The following is a 20,249-nucleotide window of genomic DNA, read 5'->3' as shown; positions in this document are numbered from 1 at the left end:
GCAAAATGAAAATATGTAATTGTTTTGATTTAGGCCACACTTCCTTTTCCCTTTAATATGTTTTGTTATTGACTTAGTAAACTGCATATTCCTTTATTTCCAACTTTGACAATTCCCCGCTTTTCTTTTTAAACTATCTTTTTCTTTCTTTTCTTTTTTCTGTGTCTATTTGTAGTTATTACAATTTAACTAAAAATGTTGGGAGGGGGCAAATTAATTTAATTTATTACCCGCCCAGGTAAGTTACAGATGCCCTGGTCAAAGAAAGAGGAAAGATATTGCTGGTGAAAGGTGATCATTACTTCACCAAGTTGTGATGGTTCTCTTATACATATGCCAGGACTGAGATGAAGGTTGGAAAACAGCAAGGAGAGAATTACCTTTAAACTAGGAGCACAGAATTTTTGGGACTCACTTTGATTAACATAGGCCAACCTCTGTCACCCAGAACTCATCTTCAAACCCAAGTTCAGAGGTTCCAAAACCAGGAGTGGGGAACCTTTTTGATCAGGAGAGCAAGACATTTATACCCCTGTCCCCTGTGGGTGGCTGCAACTTTGACATGTGGATGCAACCATCCACCTGTCAGTTATCTGGCATTGTAATGGAATCGATTGATAGAGACCTATCAAAGCTGGTCCATGAGCGTGGGGTGGTGGAGATAATTCATCCCTGTATGCAGCACTTCCCAAACACCCATCAACCAGCTGATTGTCAGGCATTTGAAAAGGGATCCATGCTGAGCAAGTTTTGCAGCCTTCAGAAGTGCCAAGCACAGGGCTCCCTTCCAACTCTACAATTCTATGATTTACTGCATTAAATAAATATGATTGTTACAATACGTAGCTCCTTCTTGGTTGTCTCTTGCATGCATCTTACCTGCTGGAAGAAGTCTTCCATATAATGGTCATTTTCAACAACAACAGATGCTTCTCCATCTTCATTTTGGGTGCGCTTTAAAAAAACAAGTATTATGTTATTCAAAGATATCCATTAAAACGCTGGTAGGGAACTTTTGGCCCTCCTTATGTTGCTGAACTGCAACTCCCATCACTTCCAACAAGCATGGCTAATGGCCAGGGAAGATGGGAGTTGTAGTTCGGGAACATCTGGAGGGCCAGAGGTTCCTTGTGCCTGCATTAAAAGAAACAAATTTGTTTCAACCTCAAGACAAAAAAGATGATGATGATTTCTAGCTTTGCAAGCTATTATACTTGCAAGCTATTATATAGCAATAAAATTAGCTATCACTTTGTCCTTGTGTATAAGAACATGTTTTACTAATCAAACTACATTTTAAAGGTAGTACTTGATGCACTGAACCACACTTAAAACACCGGCAACAAAAATTCATTACTGATTTCCGCTCATTTGCAATAAACAGGTCTTTCCCTCCTGTGCTCCCTGTACCCCTATGACTCACTGGAAAGACGTAGAAGAAGCTTATGGCACACAAGACAGATCGGAAATATTTATTCCTCAAACTTTCCTATGAAGTCTTTGGAGAATAACTTATGAAATGTTTTTTTCCAATTAAGCACTTCCTAATTATGTAGTTAAGGCTGCAATCCTATGCACACTTACAAGGGAGCAAGTCTAAGAAAAATCAGTGGGGTTAACCTCTGTGGGGTTAAACCACAAAGCCTAGGACTTGCCGATCAGAAGGTCGGCGGTTCGACGGCGTGAGCTCCTGTTGCTCAGTCCCTGCACCTGCCAACCTAGCAGTTCGAAAGCACGCAGTGCAAGTAGATAAATAGGTACCACTCTGGAGGGAAGGTAAACGGCGTTTCCGTGGGCTGCTCTGGTTCGCCAGAAGCGGCTTAGTCATGCTGGCCACATGACCCGGAAGCTGTACGCCGGCTCCCTTGGCCAATAAAGCAAGATGAGCGCCGCAACCCCAGAGTCGGTCACGACTGGACCTAATGGTCAGGGGTCCCTTTACCTAAACATGCAATACAACCAAAGCCTGTGTTCTACAAGCACTGGGCATGTGAAGGAGTTCGGCAGCATTTATGTATTTATTTCATAAACCTGATACAGTGGTGCCCCGCAAGACGAATGCCTCGCAAGACAAAAAACTCGCTAGACGAAAGGGTTTTTCGGTTTTTGCGTCGCTTCGCAAGACGAATTTCCCTATGGCCGTGGCTCGCAAGACGAAAACGTCTTGCGACTTTGTTTCCTTTGTCTTAAAATCGTTAAAACCAAGGGTGCTTTGCTTGAACAGCTGCAGTTGCGACTTGACTTCGAGGAGCAACTGTTAGCACGCGGTTTGGTAGCCTTTTCTCAGACTTTGCTCATTTTTGAAGCTTTTCCAAAACTTTTCCAGAACTTCTTTTGCATCCATTTGGTAAGTTAAACTTTTAAAACTTTTTGGGGGGGTTTGGATTTTGGGTTGGGGTGTTTGGGATTCAAGGACTTGGTGTTGGGGGGGGGGGTTTAAGAGAATCTGGGAACTTGTGGGTTTTTTTTGAATTTTTTTGATTTTTTTGTGACCATTGGGCCATGTGGTTGTTTTTTTAAAATTTTCTGAGTTTGAATTTCTGTGTGCTGGGTGGCTGGGGGAACAGTTGGTGGGGTTTCTGCAGGAATCTGGGAGCTTGTGGGGAATTTTTTTGATTTTCTGTGACCATTGGGCCATGTTTTTTTTTTTAAAAAAAAAATCTGAGTTTGAATTTCTGTGTGCTGGGTGGCTGGGAGAACAGTTGGTGGGGTTTCTGCAGGAATCTGGGAGCTTGTGGGGGATTTTTTTGAATTTTTTTGATTTTTTGTGACCATTGGGCCATGTTGTTGGTTTTTTGAAAAATTTTCTGGGTTTGAATTTCTGTGTGCTGGTTGGCTGGGGGAACAGTTGGGGAGGGGTTTGCAGGAATCTGGGACGTTTGCAGGAATGTACGGTACACTTTGTTGATTTTTAAATGTTTTTCTGTCATGTATAGAAACTTAATTTATTTTTCCTTCAATTTTTGAACTGACCTTTACAGTATGTGTGACTTTAAAGAGCAGTTAATAAACTCTTGTTGTACCAAATTTGGCTTTGTTTGGACTTTTTTTGACCATAGGAACGCATTAATTGATTTTCAATGCATTCCTATGGGATTTCGTGCTTCGCTAGACGAAAAAACTCGCGGAACGAATTAATTTCGTCTTGCGAGGCACCACTGTACATGGCTTTTTTAAAAACAAAAAAACAACAACCTCAAAATAATTTACAAAAACGATAAAAGAGTAAAATTGTAAGAAAAATGAATGCTAATTCAAGACTTTCAAAAAGTTAAAATAACAATACTTAAGGCTTCTGATTGTGCATTGGCAGCTGCCCAACCCACAGTTGACATTTCATACTACATCAGGTGTGGAGAAAGGGCCTTGCGGGTCCATGGGCTATAGGTTCCCTGCCCCTGCAGTAGCTTAACTGAAGGATGCAAAACAACAACAACCACCCTGTATTCCAATCACACCCACATGACAGTGATAGAGCAACTTTGGACATGTAGCTAAATCAAATAGGAACAGCCTATCCTGAAGCGTTATTGGGAAAACAGGATAGGTATATTGCATTCCTTTGGTGCTCTCCAGAATACAGATGCAAAAGCCGAAGGCATAATTCTCCAAACGCCATTTCATGAGTTTCCACCAATGCTAAAACAAAAGACCTCTCTCTCACACCCTCAACACCTCCCTCTCAACTTTTGCTGCGTCAGGAAGAGATAAGAATAGGCGGAAGGAAAGCATATATGTATCTCTCTCTCTCTCACTCACACACACAGCTTGAATGCCCACTTGTAAACATACAAAAAATGCAGGCAGATGCAGTACTTTCATTGTTCCCAAAGGAAGCTCGAACGCCTCTGGCCCTCCTAACTTTGCTGAAGTGCAATTCTCATCATCCCTCCCTGTTGGCCATGCTGGCAGGGGCTGGTGAGAGTTAGGAGTCCAACAGCCTCTGGAAGAGCCAAGCAATCCCTATCCCTTTCCCCATGGGCATAAAACAGAGAAAAAATCTTATCTGCATCTGTAACTGCTATAACGGGGGCTGATTTGAACAACAGAGGGGCGTTTCTGCTCCTCAGGGGACTGATTCTCACACAAGCAACCTGCCTCTTAACTACACCACTTCAAACTCACAAGTCCAAAGGTTTTTCTGTATAAAACCAAAGACAAGAATCCCTGCACATAGAAACCTAGGGTGGGAGAATAGCCAGTTCCCAAACATGCCACCGATCTCAACGCTTTCCCCCTGTAAATGCAGGTTTACCCACTAATGAACTGGAGAAAATTGGGTTCCAAAACACAGCACTCAGGGTTGCAATTTACTTCTGTGTTTTTGGGTGGGTAGACGAATTACCACTTTCTGCAACTCCCCTTTTCCACACACACTGATTCCATCAATGCTTTCATTTCTCTCCAGCTGTGCCCCTAACTAGTTCAAGCATGCTCCTGAACTGTTTCCCCCTTTAACCCCTCAGATTTGCACAAAACCAGAAAACTACACTAGCAAATCGCATTAAAAATTGCAGGATTAGTTACACCTCCCGTTTTCTAGCAAAACAGATAAGGAAGTGACTCTTTTTTCACAGTACAGAAATTTATCTCAAAGGTACATTCCTGGAAAATTCCCTCTCTGATCCTTATGTGAAGTTAAACACTATATGAATTAATATTCATTTTAGTTCTATTACATTTAGTTCTACAGTGGTACCTCGGGTTAAGAACTTAATTCGTTCCAGAGGTCTGTTCTTAACCTGAAACTGTTCTTAACCTGAGGTACCACTTTAGTTAATGGGGACTCCTGCTGCTGCAGCCGTGCAATTTCTGTTTTCATCTTGAAGCAAAGTTCTTAACCCGAGGTACTATTCCTGGGTTAGCAGAGTCTAACTTGAAGTGCCTGTAACCTGAGGTACCACTGTATTGCATACCTTGGAGATATTGTGGGTTCAGTTCCAGACCACTCTCAATAAAGCAAGTATTGTAATAAAGTGAGTTAAGCATTATTATTATTTGTTCCCCAGTGCTAATGCATATAAAAGTGATGTTTACACTATACAGTAGTCTATTATGCCAAGTCTTGCTGGCTGCAGGAGTGAGAGGGGGAAAGCCCAGTTCCAGCCCCAGTCAGCTCCACTCCCGTGGCCAGAAGCAGAATAGTGGAGGACTTCCTTCCCCTGTAAGTGGCCAGACTGCCCATGTCCTTGTAAGGAGCAATATCTTTGACATGCAATAGACTAAGGTGTGCTTGTATTGATAAAGCATACATGATGTTTTACAGAGTAAACCAAGACGAAATTGGGTCAAAAGACAGAGAAACAGCCACAGGAACACACAAATGGGAAACAAGAAATGCAAGAGTTGGGGCAATGGAAACGAATGCAGTGCATGTGGGTAGGCAGCTGCATTTTGAGACTGGGGTAGAGGACCATGGGGTGAAATAAGATGAGATCAGCACAGGATCCACAAAAACTTGGACTAACACTCAATTTCCCATCATGCCTTTATTTGAAATTTTCAAGGCTAATCTGTTGCTTTTCCTTTGCATGCTATCCTTACCACATGGCAACCCTTCCTGACCCATATTTCCTGTTTGCATCTCCTGACTATCCCAGCGCCTGTGATACAGGCCCAAGCTGGATTCTGCTTTCTGCATTAGCTCTCATGCTAAGCTTCCCCTGATTCATGGATCAGGTTACATATATTTTGCTGAGTGGCTGGGGTAACCCAGTCGGATGGGCGGCATATAAAATTATGTAAATTATTATTATATGTGTGTACATGCTCACACGGTTGCTGTTCAAATCCAGTTCTGCCTCACAACTCAACTCCCCAAACCCACATCAGTCATGCCACGCAGATTAATGTACCACAAAGCCTCACTAAAATGGTACATGTCGTGACTCAACTTGGTAGCATCCCCTCCATGCTGCCATACTGACCAGTCTAACACCCCGTGATCCTCTCAAAACACCACTCCAACAGTCATATCCCACCCCAGCTTTTTTATTACTATTTTTTATTAAGAATATGTCAACTGAACAAAATAAAATGGAAATAAAAAGTGAATTTAAAAAAGAAAAAAGGGGAGGAAGGTATATTATGTCTCTATATATGCAAACAACTACAATTCCATATATGCTAGACGAGTACATATGTATATAAATGTTACTATCATCCAAAAAATATATGGTTACTTATAACCCACTATACAGTTTACCTCGGAAGTCAATCTGTTTGACTTCCAAAATGTTCAGAAACCACAGAACCCATGTTGGACGTTTGGGTTCCAAAGAACATTCGCAAACTGGAACACTCACTTTTGGGTTTGCGGTGTTCAGGACCCAAAAAGTTTTGAATCGCAAAGCGTTCAAGTTATGAGGTGCAACTGCATTTTAATAAACGTACAGTGGTACCTCGCTAGACGAATGCCTCGCAAGACGAAAAACGCGCAAGACGAAAGGGTTTTTCATTTTTTGAGTTGCTTCACAAGACGATTTTCCCTATGGGCTTGCTTTGCAAGACGAAACGTATTGCGAGTTTGTTTCCGTTTTCTTAAAACCGTTAATACCAGGGTGCATCCGTGCTTCGCAAGACGAAAAATCCGCAAGACGAAGAAACTCTCAGAACGAATTAATTTTGTCTTGCGAGGCACCACTGTATTCCTAATAACGTTATACTTGTCCACATGCCGTCTACATCTACAAGCAATCAGTTCATAAGTTGTGAGTGTTGGCATATCCTCAATCCATTGACTGGAGGATGGCATAGATTTATCTTTTCATAAATATCCCTCCAAAGCTTGACTACCCTCCCATAAGCTCCATCTAATTTAAACCAATTCACATCCACTTCCCTTGCAGCTGCTGCTGCTCTCTATTCCCTGCCTACACAACCCATCTAAAGTCAATGCACATTTCCCAATCTGTAACACCTGAGCAATGCACTCCTTCCCATTTGCCTCACTAGCATGATTCCCATGCTCAGGCTACATAAACACAACATGTGACTTCTAGAAACAATAGACTGTGTACTTGCTTTTTCTATGTAGCCCATGGGCAATAAAACTCTACTACATATACACTTGCCCCCCTGAAAAACACTTCCTGAAAATCTGGCTTCATTCTGAAAATAAAAACTTAATGTGGATTGATTCTGCACCACCTCACAGTATGTCCACTTGAAAACAGATGTAGGAATGGGCCGTGTGTGTGTGTGTGTATCCACACCTGCCCAATAAGATACCAGATAGGTATACCAAGATCACCACTTCCTCCTTCATTCACCTTGGACAAGTGCAGGAAGGAAAAGGAATGGATAACCTAATCAAGGGGAGGGTTTTCAAAAGCATATAAATTAACCACACCCACCCTTGTGGATGGCAGGATCGCAAATCAATCAAGACGGGAAGAGGCATGCTGAGGACAAACTTGAATAATTCCAAATTGTGAAAAACTACATTTTTGTGCTGCAAATGGGTTAGTGTGTACACAGCCTCAGTTACACTTCACACAATGCATCTGTTCCTGTGTACCGATCCTCACAGTGACCTTGTTTCTTCCAGTCCCCACCCATCACCTTCTTTTTGGAAGCATGAGCCCAAGAGATACAGCTTGCCTAAAGCTACCTCAGGAAGTTGCACTTCATCCAGGAACCAGTTCAGGCTTTTGCTTCTTAGAGACTGTGCCTCACTTTAACCCATGCCTTCTCATATATCCCTAGCAGTTATAGTATGGATTTGAAACCTCTGCCCCACAGACATCACATTCATTCACCTCCCCATTCCAGTTGCCATCTCATGCACCAAATGTCACCTCCAAACAAGCATGACAAACCCAGGGGCCAAGCTGTCCTCAGCCCCCTCAATATTTGTGGGCTAGGGATCTTCGCACTGGTGCAATCCTTTGAGGATTGCAAGGGCTACTTATTGGAAGGTGTGCTAGGGACATGGTGGGGTGAATTGTCTTTGCCCTGGTGCGTCCTCCACCAGGGATATGGTGGGGCAAAACATCTTCATCCCAGCTCATCCCTTTGATGATTGCCAGGGCGCCCTCCAAGAAGGCGCCCTGGCAAACTCAAAGGGGTGCACTAAAGCACCTCAGCAAGCACCACGAAGGGAGAAGAATTAGCCTCGCCAAGGCAGCCTTAGCCTTGAGACAGCGCAAACAAAGACAACTTAAGATGGGGGTGGGGTGGGGGTGAGTTGACCTAACTGGTTTGGGGGGCCATGTGCGTGTGACATCACGCACGCATGATGGGTACCCCAATGTTGGGCGCAACTCAGCACCTTTGCCTCCAACCATCATCAACATGATTCACTGCCTTAAAGTTCCTTTACACTGGCACAAATGCACCTGACCCCAACTTATACATCCCTCAAAGAACATCTCATTCATTAACCATACTCTGAAGGTAAACCACCTATAAGGGCAGCTGCCAAACTGTATGCAAAACTAAACCAATCATTAGAAGAAATTGTAATCCCCAAATACCAACCCACCCAAACACCTCCCCACTGCACCTCAGCTACTGCATTCCAACCAGGGTGGGTAATTTGACACATCTCTGCATTAGGTGTGATTTGAGTATTTGATCCCTTCCAGCAGAGAGATACCGCAGACTTATCCACTGTCAGAAGAAGTGGCCTGTTCTGTATTAATTACTACTCTGGGCTTTCTCTAACACATGCAGAAAGCATTAAGGAAGATCTGTGTTCTTCTAAGGGCAAATTGTTCTTACCCTTAGGAATGCTATATGGTGCAAAGGAAGTCAAATGTGGCTCCACTGCTTCAGAATGTTAGGGAAGAAAATAATTCTTAGATGCAACAAGGGCTTGAAATACACCTCTTCCTAGCATCTAAAAAAATCACAGAAGAAACAGGTACTTCTGAAGCTAACCACAGCAAACCAACTGGGAAAGCGTTAAATATTTTTAAAAGGTAACTAAAACTCCCATCATCCATTCTTACAGTCCCTGTTGTAAGAGGAGTTAAGGAGTACAGAAACACCTGAAGGATTGCAGGTTATCCACCCATTTAAAAGATAAGTACAATCCAGTCCAATACATACAGTTGCACAAACACACTTTACATTAGATGCCTCTAAAAGCAAACAAGCTCTATTATATTAAATGTATGCATACATATTTTTAATGTACTGTACTAGATAGTCATTAAACTTGTTTATACCTTTTTGTGTTTCTTGTAAAAAAATTATGAAAATGTAAAAAAGAAAAAGGGAGCATATACACTACAGATTTCCCTACCCAATGAACCTTGGGAACTGCAGTTCACTCCTCAGAGCAATTTCCAGCACACTTAAACTACAGTTTCTAAGATTCTTTGGGAGGGATGTGCTTTAAATGTATGGTGTGTACACAGGCACATAAACATTTTAATATGTACATTATATAATGTGCATATGTGTTAGATTATATATGTTTCTAAGCATGTTCTGCTTTTCTGCACACAATGAGAATCTGGAGCAGTAAAGAAAAACAGATCAATTTAGCATAGTAAAAACATACATGCACACATTTTATCTGAAACGAGTTTTTATGAGAGCAGTACAATGAGGATGCTATAAAGACAGATCTCAAGCTACTCAAAAGTGAGTCTCATAAAAGAAAATGTAAAAAACAAAAGCTAATCAATCTAGCATAATAAAAATATGCATACACAGGAGTCTTTATGAAATTCGTGCACAGGTCAGATAAAGACAGTTCTCAAGAGCAATCCCTTACTTGCCTACTCAAAAGTAAGCCCTATTAAAGAAAAAGAAAAAACAACAACTAAGCAATCCAAGATAATAGTATAGTGCACATGCACATTTTAAGACAAACACATACTCAGAGCCCAGTCCTTTACACACCTACTCAAAGTTAAGCCCCATTAAAGTAAAAAAAAAAAAATCCAAAACCGAATACAGCACAATAATCATCATAATAAAAGTCCAGATGCGCATCTTATATTAACATGAGGCTTTAATGAGAGTAAGGCAAGGAGAATGCTATGAATTAAGAGCTCTTTTACATATTTTCAAGGCTCTACACACACACACACACACAAACACACAATTGTGAGAGCTAAATACCCATTTTAAAGAGCATGTTCATGCTTAGCCTTTTAGAAGCAGGTTATTGCTTATGTTTTTCCTGTTATTTGTCTTCTCAATTTGTATTTTTACACTGCAAACTGCCCTGTGATCTTCAGATGGAGGGATAATACATACATACATAACACACTCAAAAAAATGTCTCTTTAAAGTAAGCAAATAACCCCCAAATGAATAAATCCAGCACAATAATAATGAAAACAACAACATTAATGAAATGCGCACTCACATTTTATATTAACACGGGGGTTTGTTTTTTTAGGGTTTTTTTATGAGAGCAAAGCGAGGATGCTGCTAACACGGAGCCCAGCCCTTTAGGCGCCTATTCAAAAGCAAAGACCCGCTGTAAACAAAGTAAAAAAACAACAACAACAACCCCCCCAACCAAAATCCAGCAAACTAATAATAATAATAATAGGCACACAAAAACACACGCGTTTAGCATCGACACGAGTCTTTCACGAGTGCAACAACACGAGGATGCTGCGAAGTGTCCAGCCCCTTTACATATGCCTACTCAGAAGTAGCACTGAAGGAGGAGGGGGGGACAAATAAATAAATAAATCCTAGCAATAAAACAGCATCTGATTTCATATGATATGTTTTACGTTACACCCGAGAGGAGCAGCGCGAGGTGGACCCGACCCCGGGGCGCGCCTACTCCAAAGTAAGCCCCCCAGAACCCCACCCCAGGGGCTGGAGCCCCTCTAGGGGGCGCCCTCCGGACAACCTGATGCCAGCTGCCACCCCCCCGCCCCCACCCCCCGGGACCCTCCCTCCGCCGCCGCCCTCACCGCTGCCAGCTCGGCCAGGCGGTCCCTCATCTCGGCCAAGACGAGGCCCGGGCGGCCCTCTGCCTCCTCGTCCTCCTCCTCCGGCCGCTCCCGGAGCTTCAGGGGCGCCGCCGCCGCCTCTCCGCCCGCTTCCCCCCCGTCGTCCCCCTCACGGGCTGCGACTCCCTCAGCTGCGATGCCAGGGCAACCACCGCCTCCCGCGCATGCGCCGCCGCTCGCGCGAGCCGAGCAGCTGAGGAGAGCGCCGGGGAGGCATAGAGGACCGCGCGAGGATAGGGGCGTGGCCTATATGCAAATACAAGCAGGTGGGGCGTCGCTTACGCAAATCGAGCGCCCTGGGCGGGGGGGGGGGCGCGTTCGGGGATTCGGGTTTTTTGGGTAAATTTTGTATGCCGCTTTCGCCCGCGAAACGAGTAAGAATAATGAGATCCTGCTCGGAGCTGCTTGCAGCATAAGGAAGAAGGGATGCATAATGTTCTTTGTTTTTTTAGAAAAATAGTTTTTATTAAGTTTTGCAGTTTTATTGTTGTTTTTATTGTTTAGTCGTTTAGTCGTGTCCGACCCTTCGTGACCCCATGGACCAGAGCACGCCAGGCACTCCTGTCTTCCACTGCCTCCCGCAGTTTGGTCAAACTCATGCTGGTAGCTTCGAGAACACTGTCCAGCCATCTCGTCCTCTGTCGTCCCCTTCTCCTTGTGCCCTCCATCTTTCCCAACATCAGGGTCTTTTCCAGGGAGTCTTCTCTTCTCATGAGGTGGCCAAAGTATTGGAGCCTCAGCTTCAGGATCTGTCCTTCCGGTGATCACTCTGGGCTGATTTCCTTCAGAATGGATAGGTTTGTTCTTCTTGCAGTCCATGGGACTCTCAAGAGTCTCCTCCAGCACCAGAATTCAAAAGCATCAATTCTTCAGCGATCTGCCTTCTTTATGGTCCAGCTCTCACTTCCATCCATCACTACTGGGAAAACCATAGCTTTTACTATACGGACCTTTGTTGGCAAGGTGATGTCTCTACTTTTTAAGATGCTGTCTAGGTTTGTCATTGCTTTCCTCCCAAGAAGCAGGCGTCTCTTAATTTTGTGGCTGCTGTCACCATCTGCAGTGATCATGGAGCCCAAGAAAGTAAAATTTCTCACTGCCTCCATTTCTTCTCCTTCTATTTGCCAGGAGGTGATGGGACCAGTGGCCATGATCTTCGTTTTTTTGATGTTGAGCTTCAGACCATATTTTGCGCTCTCCTCTTTCACCCTCAATAAAAGGTTCTTTAATTCCTCCTCACTTTCTGCCATCAAGGTTGTGTCATCTGCATATCTGAGGTTGTTGATATTTCTTCCTTGCAGTTTTATATTCATCCCAATAACATTATCTCAAAGAGAAAGAAAAGTACAATTCCAGGACTTCCCCCTCAACTTCCTTTTCTGGTTCTTTACATATTAACTTCTGTTTATCTTATTATACCTTAATATTGCATTCTTTAAGTTGAATATTGTTATGTTCTTATCATTTCTATACCATAATTGTTTTCAAATTGACTCTTGCACTTTGTTTTTTCCAATTATTACATACATCTCTCTTTCTTTTAGGGGTGCATAATTTTCAAGCGGGAGCTACGAGAAATGATTTTGCGATGGCACTGCAAGGCAAAAAATATAATACAAAGGAGCAGCGTTTGAATGCTTTGTATATTTAACTGGTATAGCTCAGTTAGTAGGGGATGAGGTTGGTAATCTCAGGATCATGAGTTTGAGCCCCATGTTGGGCAGAAGATTCCTGCATTGCAGGACATTGGACTCGGTGACCCTTGTGATGCTGTCCAAGTCTACGATTCTGTATGGGAAGATTACTTAAGCAACGTACAGCATCCCATAGTTATCATTATTATTTATTAAATTTGTATACCGCCCTTCATCAAAGGGTATGGTATATGGAAAAGCAACATAGTACAGTGCTCCCTTGGGTTACATATGCTTCAGGTTACAGACGCTTCAGGTTACAGACTCCACTAACCCAGAAATATTACCTTGGGTTAAGAACTTTGCTTTAGGAAGAGAACAGAAATCGTACAGTGGCAGCAGGAGGCCCCATTAGCTAAAGTGGTGCTTCAGGTTAAGAACAGTTTCAGGTTAAGAACAGACCTCCAAAATTAAGTTCTTAACCTGAGGTACCACTGTGTATATATATATTTAAAAAAGTTGAATTCCTTACACAGAATGTCACCAACTGAGTCCAGCATCTTGTTCTCAACAGCAACTAAGCCGGTGCCTAAATTTGCATTTTGGAGCGCAGTAGATCTTGTCCTTGTTTTCTTTGTGTTGCTTCTATGTTTTATTTCGTTTTTAATTTAGTATATTTATTTAGACACTTTATACGCTGCTTAATCACAATCATCTTTAAGTGGTGTACAGCAACAAATACTCAACAAATACTATATAGATAAATATCAGTTTTAAAATTATGAAACCAGAAAAGACTTCAAATGCCTTCTGGTTTTGTTTTGTTTTTAAATCTTCAGTAGGTTCTGGAAGCTGAGGGCCTGTCTGATCTCAGCTGCGAGGGTGCTCCACAAAACTGGGCTCACAATATTGGATGCACGGCTCCTGGTGAATACAAACTGTGTGTCTTATCCACAGAGGACTCTAAATTAAATTTATTAATTGTACACCACCCAGAAAACTTGATATCTTCGGATGGCATCCAAATGCCATTGATAAATAATAGGTATTTGTGAGAAAGAGGATGCTGAATGAGATGTTTCATCAAGGGCTATAGCCATGAGAGCAAAATGAAACTTCCCCATTCAGAGGATGTTTAACAAAGGAAGCCGCCTCGCCTTCCTGTCCAGCAGCTTCTCAGAGGCATTCAAATGGCTCCAGTTCTCAATGGAATGTCAGCCACCTTAAGGAACCTTAAGTGCGATTCAGAAAGGCAATTATGTTGTTAAGATTGCAGCTTTAAAAAGCTGGAAATGTTTATATACTGTGGCATACCTATTGAGAAATAAATCTGAAACAGGCATGTTTCCAAAGCGTGTCCTGTTCTTAGCATGAGCTGGAGCAGAACGAACAAAACTTTTCTTTGGGAACTGCGAGCCAGCGACCTTTTGTTAACCATCTTAGGACCAAAAAAGAAAAGAAAATGTTTTAGTATAGATTATCTGTTTAGCATATTTACATATTTTGGTGCTCTCGCTCTCTCTCTCTCTCTCTCTCTCTCAAACACAGGCCACAAATGTTTTGTTTGCTTGTTTGTTTATTGCATTCTGTTCTGCTGTTCACACCCAAGGCGGTTTACAACTTTAAAACACTGATACAAACAAATTTTATAAAACGTAGTGTGACAGGATGCTTTCAGATGACCCATTTGAGTTTGCTTGGATGTTAGAATACCCCTGCAAATACATACATACATACATACATACATACATACATACATGTAGTGCAACACAGCAAGGCTAGGATGAATCCTGTTGACTGAGCATTCACAGATCCTCCAAGTGTCCCTATTTTCCAGGGACAGTCCCGGATTTACAGAAGCCGCCACAGTTTCTGATTGGATCCCGGAATGTCCCCCTTTCCTTAGGAAGTCCCTATTTTCATCAAAGAAATGTTGGAGGGTATTGAGTTATGCGACATCCGAGATAAGTAACTACAGTGTACAACCTTTAGAAGACATCTGAAGGCAGTCCTGTATAAGGAAGTGGTTTTGGTTTTGGTTTTTTTGTTTAAAGTTTAATGTTTTATTACATTTTTATATATGTTAGAAGCCGCCAAGAGTGGCTGGGGCAACCCATTTAGATGGGTGGGGAAGAAGAAGAAGAAGAAGAAGAAGAAGAAGAAGAAGAAGAAGAAGAAGAAGAAGAAGAAGAAGAAGAAGGAGGAGGAGGAGGAGGAGGAGGAGGAGGAGGAGGAGGAGGAGGGAATAGGACATCCTTATTTTCATCAGAGAAATGTTGGAGGGTTTGCATTCATTCTGATTTGTCTGTTGGGAGGTTAGGTCAGTGGTCTTCATCTGGTCCAGACTTAAGACTCACCTCTTACTTCCAGCCTACAATTTGGGTCCCACCTTCACATATTCACTTCTGATTTATATCTATTAGTGTCAACAAGGCACATTATTAATTCTAAAATGACAATTCACAAAGCAATATTATACATAGTGTTTCCTTAGCATGACTGCTAAATGAAACTAGTGGTGTTACACATGTTCGTAGCAAAAAGGCTAAGAAGATATTGAAAACCAGTGATTCCCCCCACCCCCAATATAGTCCAGCCCACCACATAGTCTGAGGGATGGTGGACTGGCTCACGGCTGAAAAAGGCTGCTGACCCCTGATCTAGAGTCTGCTCATGGAGAGGTTCCCCTTCCCACAGCCACCTTATGCCTGTTGGAATTACGGGCAGTGAAACCCGAAGCCTGCTGATTAATGAGCAGGAAGTCCTGCTGAATTCAGTGGGATAAATAAACATACTGTGAGCCTGTCTACATTCCAATAACACCAGCTCCTGGATACTCAGAGCCAGCCCAAAACGTTTTGGCACCTGAGGTGAATCACAAAAGGGTGCCTCTGTGAGTGAGGATATACATTAGGAACAAGCAGAGAATAAATACTGACATGGGGATCTGCTGCTGCTGCGGATCCTGCCACTGCAGTGGCGTAGCGTGGGTTGTCAGCACCCGGGGCAAGGCAAGTAATTTGCGCCCCCTAACCCTAACCCCCAGATGTTGCGCCCGGTGTGGCCAGCCCCCCTGCACCCCCCACGCTACGCCACTGTGCCACTGCTGACGGTTGCCTCACCTTGCCTCATGATTGAGCCGGCCCTGGTCTTACTGTTCTCTTGATGATATTCTTATTTATTTTAAAGTATTTTATATACAATGGTATCTTGGTTTAAGAACAGCTTAGTTTATGAACAACTTGGATTAAGAACACTGCACACTCGGAAGTAGGTGTTTTGGTTTGTGAATTTTGCCTTGGAAGCAGAACATGTTGAGCGTGTTCCATTTGTAAATTGAGTCCCCCGCTGCTATGGGAAAGCACGCCTTGGTTTAAGAACGCTTTGGTTTAAGAATGGACTTCCGGACCAGATTAAGTTCGTAAACCAAGGTATCAATGTATCGCTTTCAGAGAGACCCTCCAAAGCAGTTTACATAAGATTATAACGATAAGCATCTTTTTAAAAAAAGATTGCATTAAATTAAAGGGAAAAGACAACTTGCTTCTTTTAGAAGATGTTGCTGCAGCTTCTCCTCTCCCTTCAGAGCAAGATGACGCATCTGTGGTGGCAGTTGGGAGACAGAGGGGACCTTATGAGGGCTGGATGTTGGTCACTCCCCAAAGCTTCTCCCCTCCCCACTCCTCAGGGCAAGATGGCGCACTTTCCCTAATGGTTATTACATTTTGCTGTACAGTGGTACCTTGGTTTAAGAACAGCCCTGTTTATGAATTATTTGGTATATGAACTCCGCAAAACCGGAAGTAGTGTTCCGGTTAGCGAACATTACCTCGGTCTATGAATGGAAGCGAAACGGTGGAAGGGCACCGGCGGCGGGAGGCCTCATTAGGGAAAGAGCGCCTTGGTTTAAGGACAATTTTGTTTTAAGAACGGACTTCCAGAACGGATTAAGTTCGTAAACTGAGGTACCCCTGTACTGGGAGCGCTTCCACCCATACTGCACCTTACCCATCTATTTGTTGTATAAATGCTACTCAATATTGATCCAGAGTAGATTCCAGTGTATACTTAGCAGAGTAACAACTTAAACATGTTGCAGGATTCCCCAAAAGTAGACCAGAGGCACTTGTACTTCATCCAGCAGAGCTTTACTGCTACTGAAGGCAAATGAGCATAGTGGTCACAAATCCAATACATTCAGGACTGACACTGTTCATAAAAAAATCCAGTTGCAGCAGACTTAACCTAAACTTACAATATCTTATAATACTGTAAGTCTAAACCTTAACACTATACAGTACAGTGGTACCTCAAGTTACATACGCTTCAGGTTACAGACTCCGCTAACCCAGAAATATTACCTCGGGTTAAGAACTTTGCTTCAGGATGAGAACAGAAATCGTGCAGCGGCGGCGCAGCGACAGCAGGAGGCCCCATTAGCTAAAGTGGTGCTTCAGGTTAAGAACAGTTTCAGGTTAAGAACAGACCTCCAGAACGAATTAAGTTCTTAACCCGAGGTACCACTGTATACAGAACACCACGCCAGAACAAAGAGATAGAAAGAGAAAGTAAGTGAAACCCAGGCTCCTGGCCTATTATAGTCAGCATGGCCTTGACAGAAAGATAACAGAACCAGTTTAAACCAGCTGTACTCAGCTTTGCAGAAGGAATAACCCAAACAAGGTAAAGGTAAAGGACCCCTGGACGGTTAAGTCCAGTCAAAGGCGACTATGGAGTGTGGCTCTCATCTCGCTTTCAGGCCGAGGGAGCCAGCGTTTGTCCACAGACAGCTTTCCAGGTCATGTGGCCAGCAGGACTAAACCACTTCTGGCACAACGGAACACCATTACAGAAACCAGAGCACATGGAAACGCCTTTTACCTTTCTGCCACAGCAGTACCTATTTATCTACTTGCCCTGGTGTGCTTTCGAATTGCTAGATTGGCAGGAGCTGGGACAGAGTAATGGGAGCTCACTGCATTGCCGACCTTCCGATCGGCAAGCCCAAGAGGCTCAGTGGTTTAGACCACAGCGCCACCCGTGTCCCTACCCAAACAAGGACCTTCTTTCACACAGAGTAGAAACCTTCCCTCTTGAACTAAGCAGAATAGGAAAGAACTGTACATATCAGATCAATACTTCCTGTACTAAGAAATGCAAACTGACACTATTAACATCTGCCGGGGATGTTACCTTTTACTGGGTAGGTATGAAACAGGGCTTTTTCTGTGGCTGCCCCCTGATTAGAGAACTCCTTCAGAAATTACATTCAGTTGTCTCCACATAGGCCTCATTTAGGTGTAAGCTGAAAGCCATTTTGGATGCTCAGTGGTAGAGCATCTGCTGTGCATGCAGAAGGTGGTGAGTTCAATTCCCGGCATCTCCAGGTAAGACTGGGATAGATGCCTGCCTGAAACCACGGAGAGCCACTGCCAGTCAATGCAGATAGTACTGTGCTTTGTTGTTTAGTTGTTTAGTCGTGTCCGACTCTTCGTGACCTCATGGACCAGAGCACGCCAGGCACTTCTGTCTTCATGGATCACTGCCTTGCCGCAGCGAAGGGGCTTGCACAACTCAGAGAAGCTATGATCTATGCCAAGCAGGGCACCCAAGATGGACAGGTCATAGTGGAGAGTTTTGACCACCTGGAAGAGGAACCAGCAAGCCACTCCAGCATCCCTGCCAAAAAAACTCCATGGACAAAGACAACAGTACTGTGCTAGGTGCCCCAATTGTATTAGACAGTATTAAGCAATTTCCCATATCACTGTATTTCTCCCTGCACCCACCAAGCCTTTGGAATGCAACCAGTCTTTCAGCTGACACTTCTTCTGCATTGTTATGAAGCTAGCATTATTTTTTATTGTTGTGTTGTGTCCTGCAAACCACCCTGGCGCTACTTTGAATGACAATACACAAAGGATACAAACAGAATAAAAAAAATTATGCCAGTTTTTTGGAACTATAAAGGCAAAGAGAAGGCTTGTCACCGCCGTATTCATAACTGCTCTTTCCCAGTCCAGAGATAAGGCTGGCATTCTCTTTTGACACATAGGCACATGTATCAATGGGCTAGTTTATCCATTCAGCAGAAATGAGTGGCAAAGCTTTTCCTGGGCTGTACCACCAGAGTTTGCAGGGGTGTTGTTGTATCTGAATGCTGCTACTATACAAAAACTCAAATAATCTCCCTGCACGACACAGCAAAGCTAGGCTGAACTGTTCCCATTGCTACTTTTGTACATACAGGGTGTTTTAATAGGGTCCCGCCATCAAACCGGCAATGTCTAATGGTACATTCCAGAATTGGACCTGTATCTGATAAATGGTAGAGAACATGAGAAGAGAGGCAGGCAAAGACACAAGCGCTTTAAAAGTATGGTATGTATGCAGATAGGGACACAGGTGGCGCTGTGGGTTAAAGCCTCAGCGCCTAGGACTAGCTGATCTAAAGGTCGGCGGTTCGAATCCCTGCTGCAGGGTGCGCTCCCGCTGCTCGGTCCCAGCGCCTGCCAACCTAGCAGTTCGAAAGCACCTCCGGGTGCAAGTAGATAAATAGGGACCGCTTACCAGCGGGAAGGTAAACGGCGTTTCCGTGTGCGGCTCTGGCTCGCCAGAGCAGCGATGTCACACTGGCCACGTGACCCGGAAGTGTCTCCGGACAGCGCTGGCCCCTGGCCTCTTAAGTGAGATGGGCGCACAACCCCAGAGTCTGTCAAGACTGGCCCGTACGGGCAGGGGTACCTTTACCTTTATGTATGCAGATGCTTGCCTATGATCCCTTCAAGTTTTCTCTGCCAGTACATAGGAGCTTTGGAACATTCAACAATCAAAAGGAACTTTTCCCACAACATACTGTATTGCCTGTACCCCATTTTCCCTGAAATGGTGGGACTCCAGGGGTTCTGGCGCTTACCCAGCATATGGTTTTCTTGGAATGAAAGTCAAATAAAACTTTAGTCTTTTCAGTATACAGTGGTACCTTGAGTTAAGTACTTAATTCGTTCCAGAGGTCCGTTCTTAACCTGAAACTGTTCTTAACCTGAAGCACCACTTTAGCTAATGGGGCCTCCTGCTGCCGCTACACAGCTGAAGCACGATTTCTGTTCTCATCCTGAAGCAAAGTTCTTAACCAGAGGTACTATTTCTGGGTTAGTGGAGTCTGTAACTTGAAGCGTATGTAACCTGACGCGTATGTAACCCGAGGTACCCCTGTACAGTGTTTTACTTACACTTAATGTACACCGCATTAACACTCCCAACAGATATTTATTCCACATTAAGTTTATAGGTAAAGGTAAAGGGACCCCTGACCATTAGGTCCAGTCGTGGCCGTCTCTGGGGTTGCGGTGCTCATCTCGCTTTATTGGCCTAGGGAGCCGGCGTACAGCTTCCAGGTCATGTGGCCAGCAGGACTAAGCTGCTTCTGGCGAACCAGAGCAGCGCACGGAAACGCCGTTTACCTTCCTGCTGTAGGGGTACCTATTTATCTACTTGCACTTTGACGTGCTTTCGAACTGCTAGGTTGGCAGGAGCTGGGACCGAGCAACAGGAGCTCACCCCGTCGCGGGGATTCAAACCACCGACCTTCTGATCGGCAAGTCCTAGGCTCTGTGGTTTAGCCCTAAAGGTATCATAGCTTTGGGTTAAGCACAGCTGATGGGAGTCAAGCTTCCCTCTGCAG

At 43.8% G+C, this 20,249-nt stretch overlaps 1 protein-coding gene across 2 annotated transcripts in view; it reads right to left on the bottom strand.

Annotated features, from left to right (window-relative positions):
• Positions 1 to 11,091, bottom strand: part of STX2 (syntaxin 2) — a 31,942-nt gene extending 20,851 nt beyond the window's left edge. Inside the window, exons 1-2 of one of the 2 annotated variants that reach the window (XM_081893481.1) lie at positions 10,893 to 11,091; positions 880 to 954 (exon numbers count right to left, since the gene is read on the bottom strand). In XM_081893481.1, the coding sequence (XP_081749607.1) occupies positions 880 to 954; positions 10,893 to 10,922 (105 nt within the window). In that variant the 5' untranslated portion in view covers positions 10,923 to 11,091. The remainder of the gene's footprint in view (positions 1 to 879; positions 955 to 10,892) is intronic. The other variant, XM_081893480.1, reaches the window with a different exon arrangement.
• Between the last annotated feature and the right edge of the window lie 9,158 nt (positions 11,092 to 20,249).

The sequence above is a fragment of the Podarcis melisellensis genome (assembly GCF_964234715.1).
Source record: "Podarcis melisellensis genome assembly, chromosome: 16".
In the NCBI taxonomy this organism is placed as follows: domain Eukaryota; kingdom Metazoa; phylum Chordata; class Lepidosauria; order Squamata; family Lacertidae; genus Podarcis; species Podarcis melisellensis.
Note: the sequence above shows the minus strand (reverse complement) of the source record. Positions and strands in the feature narration are given on the sequence as shown.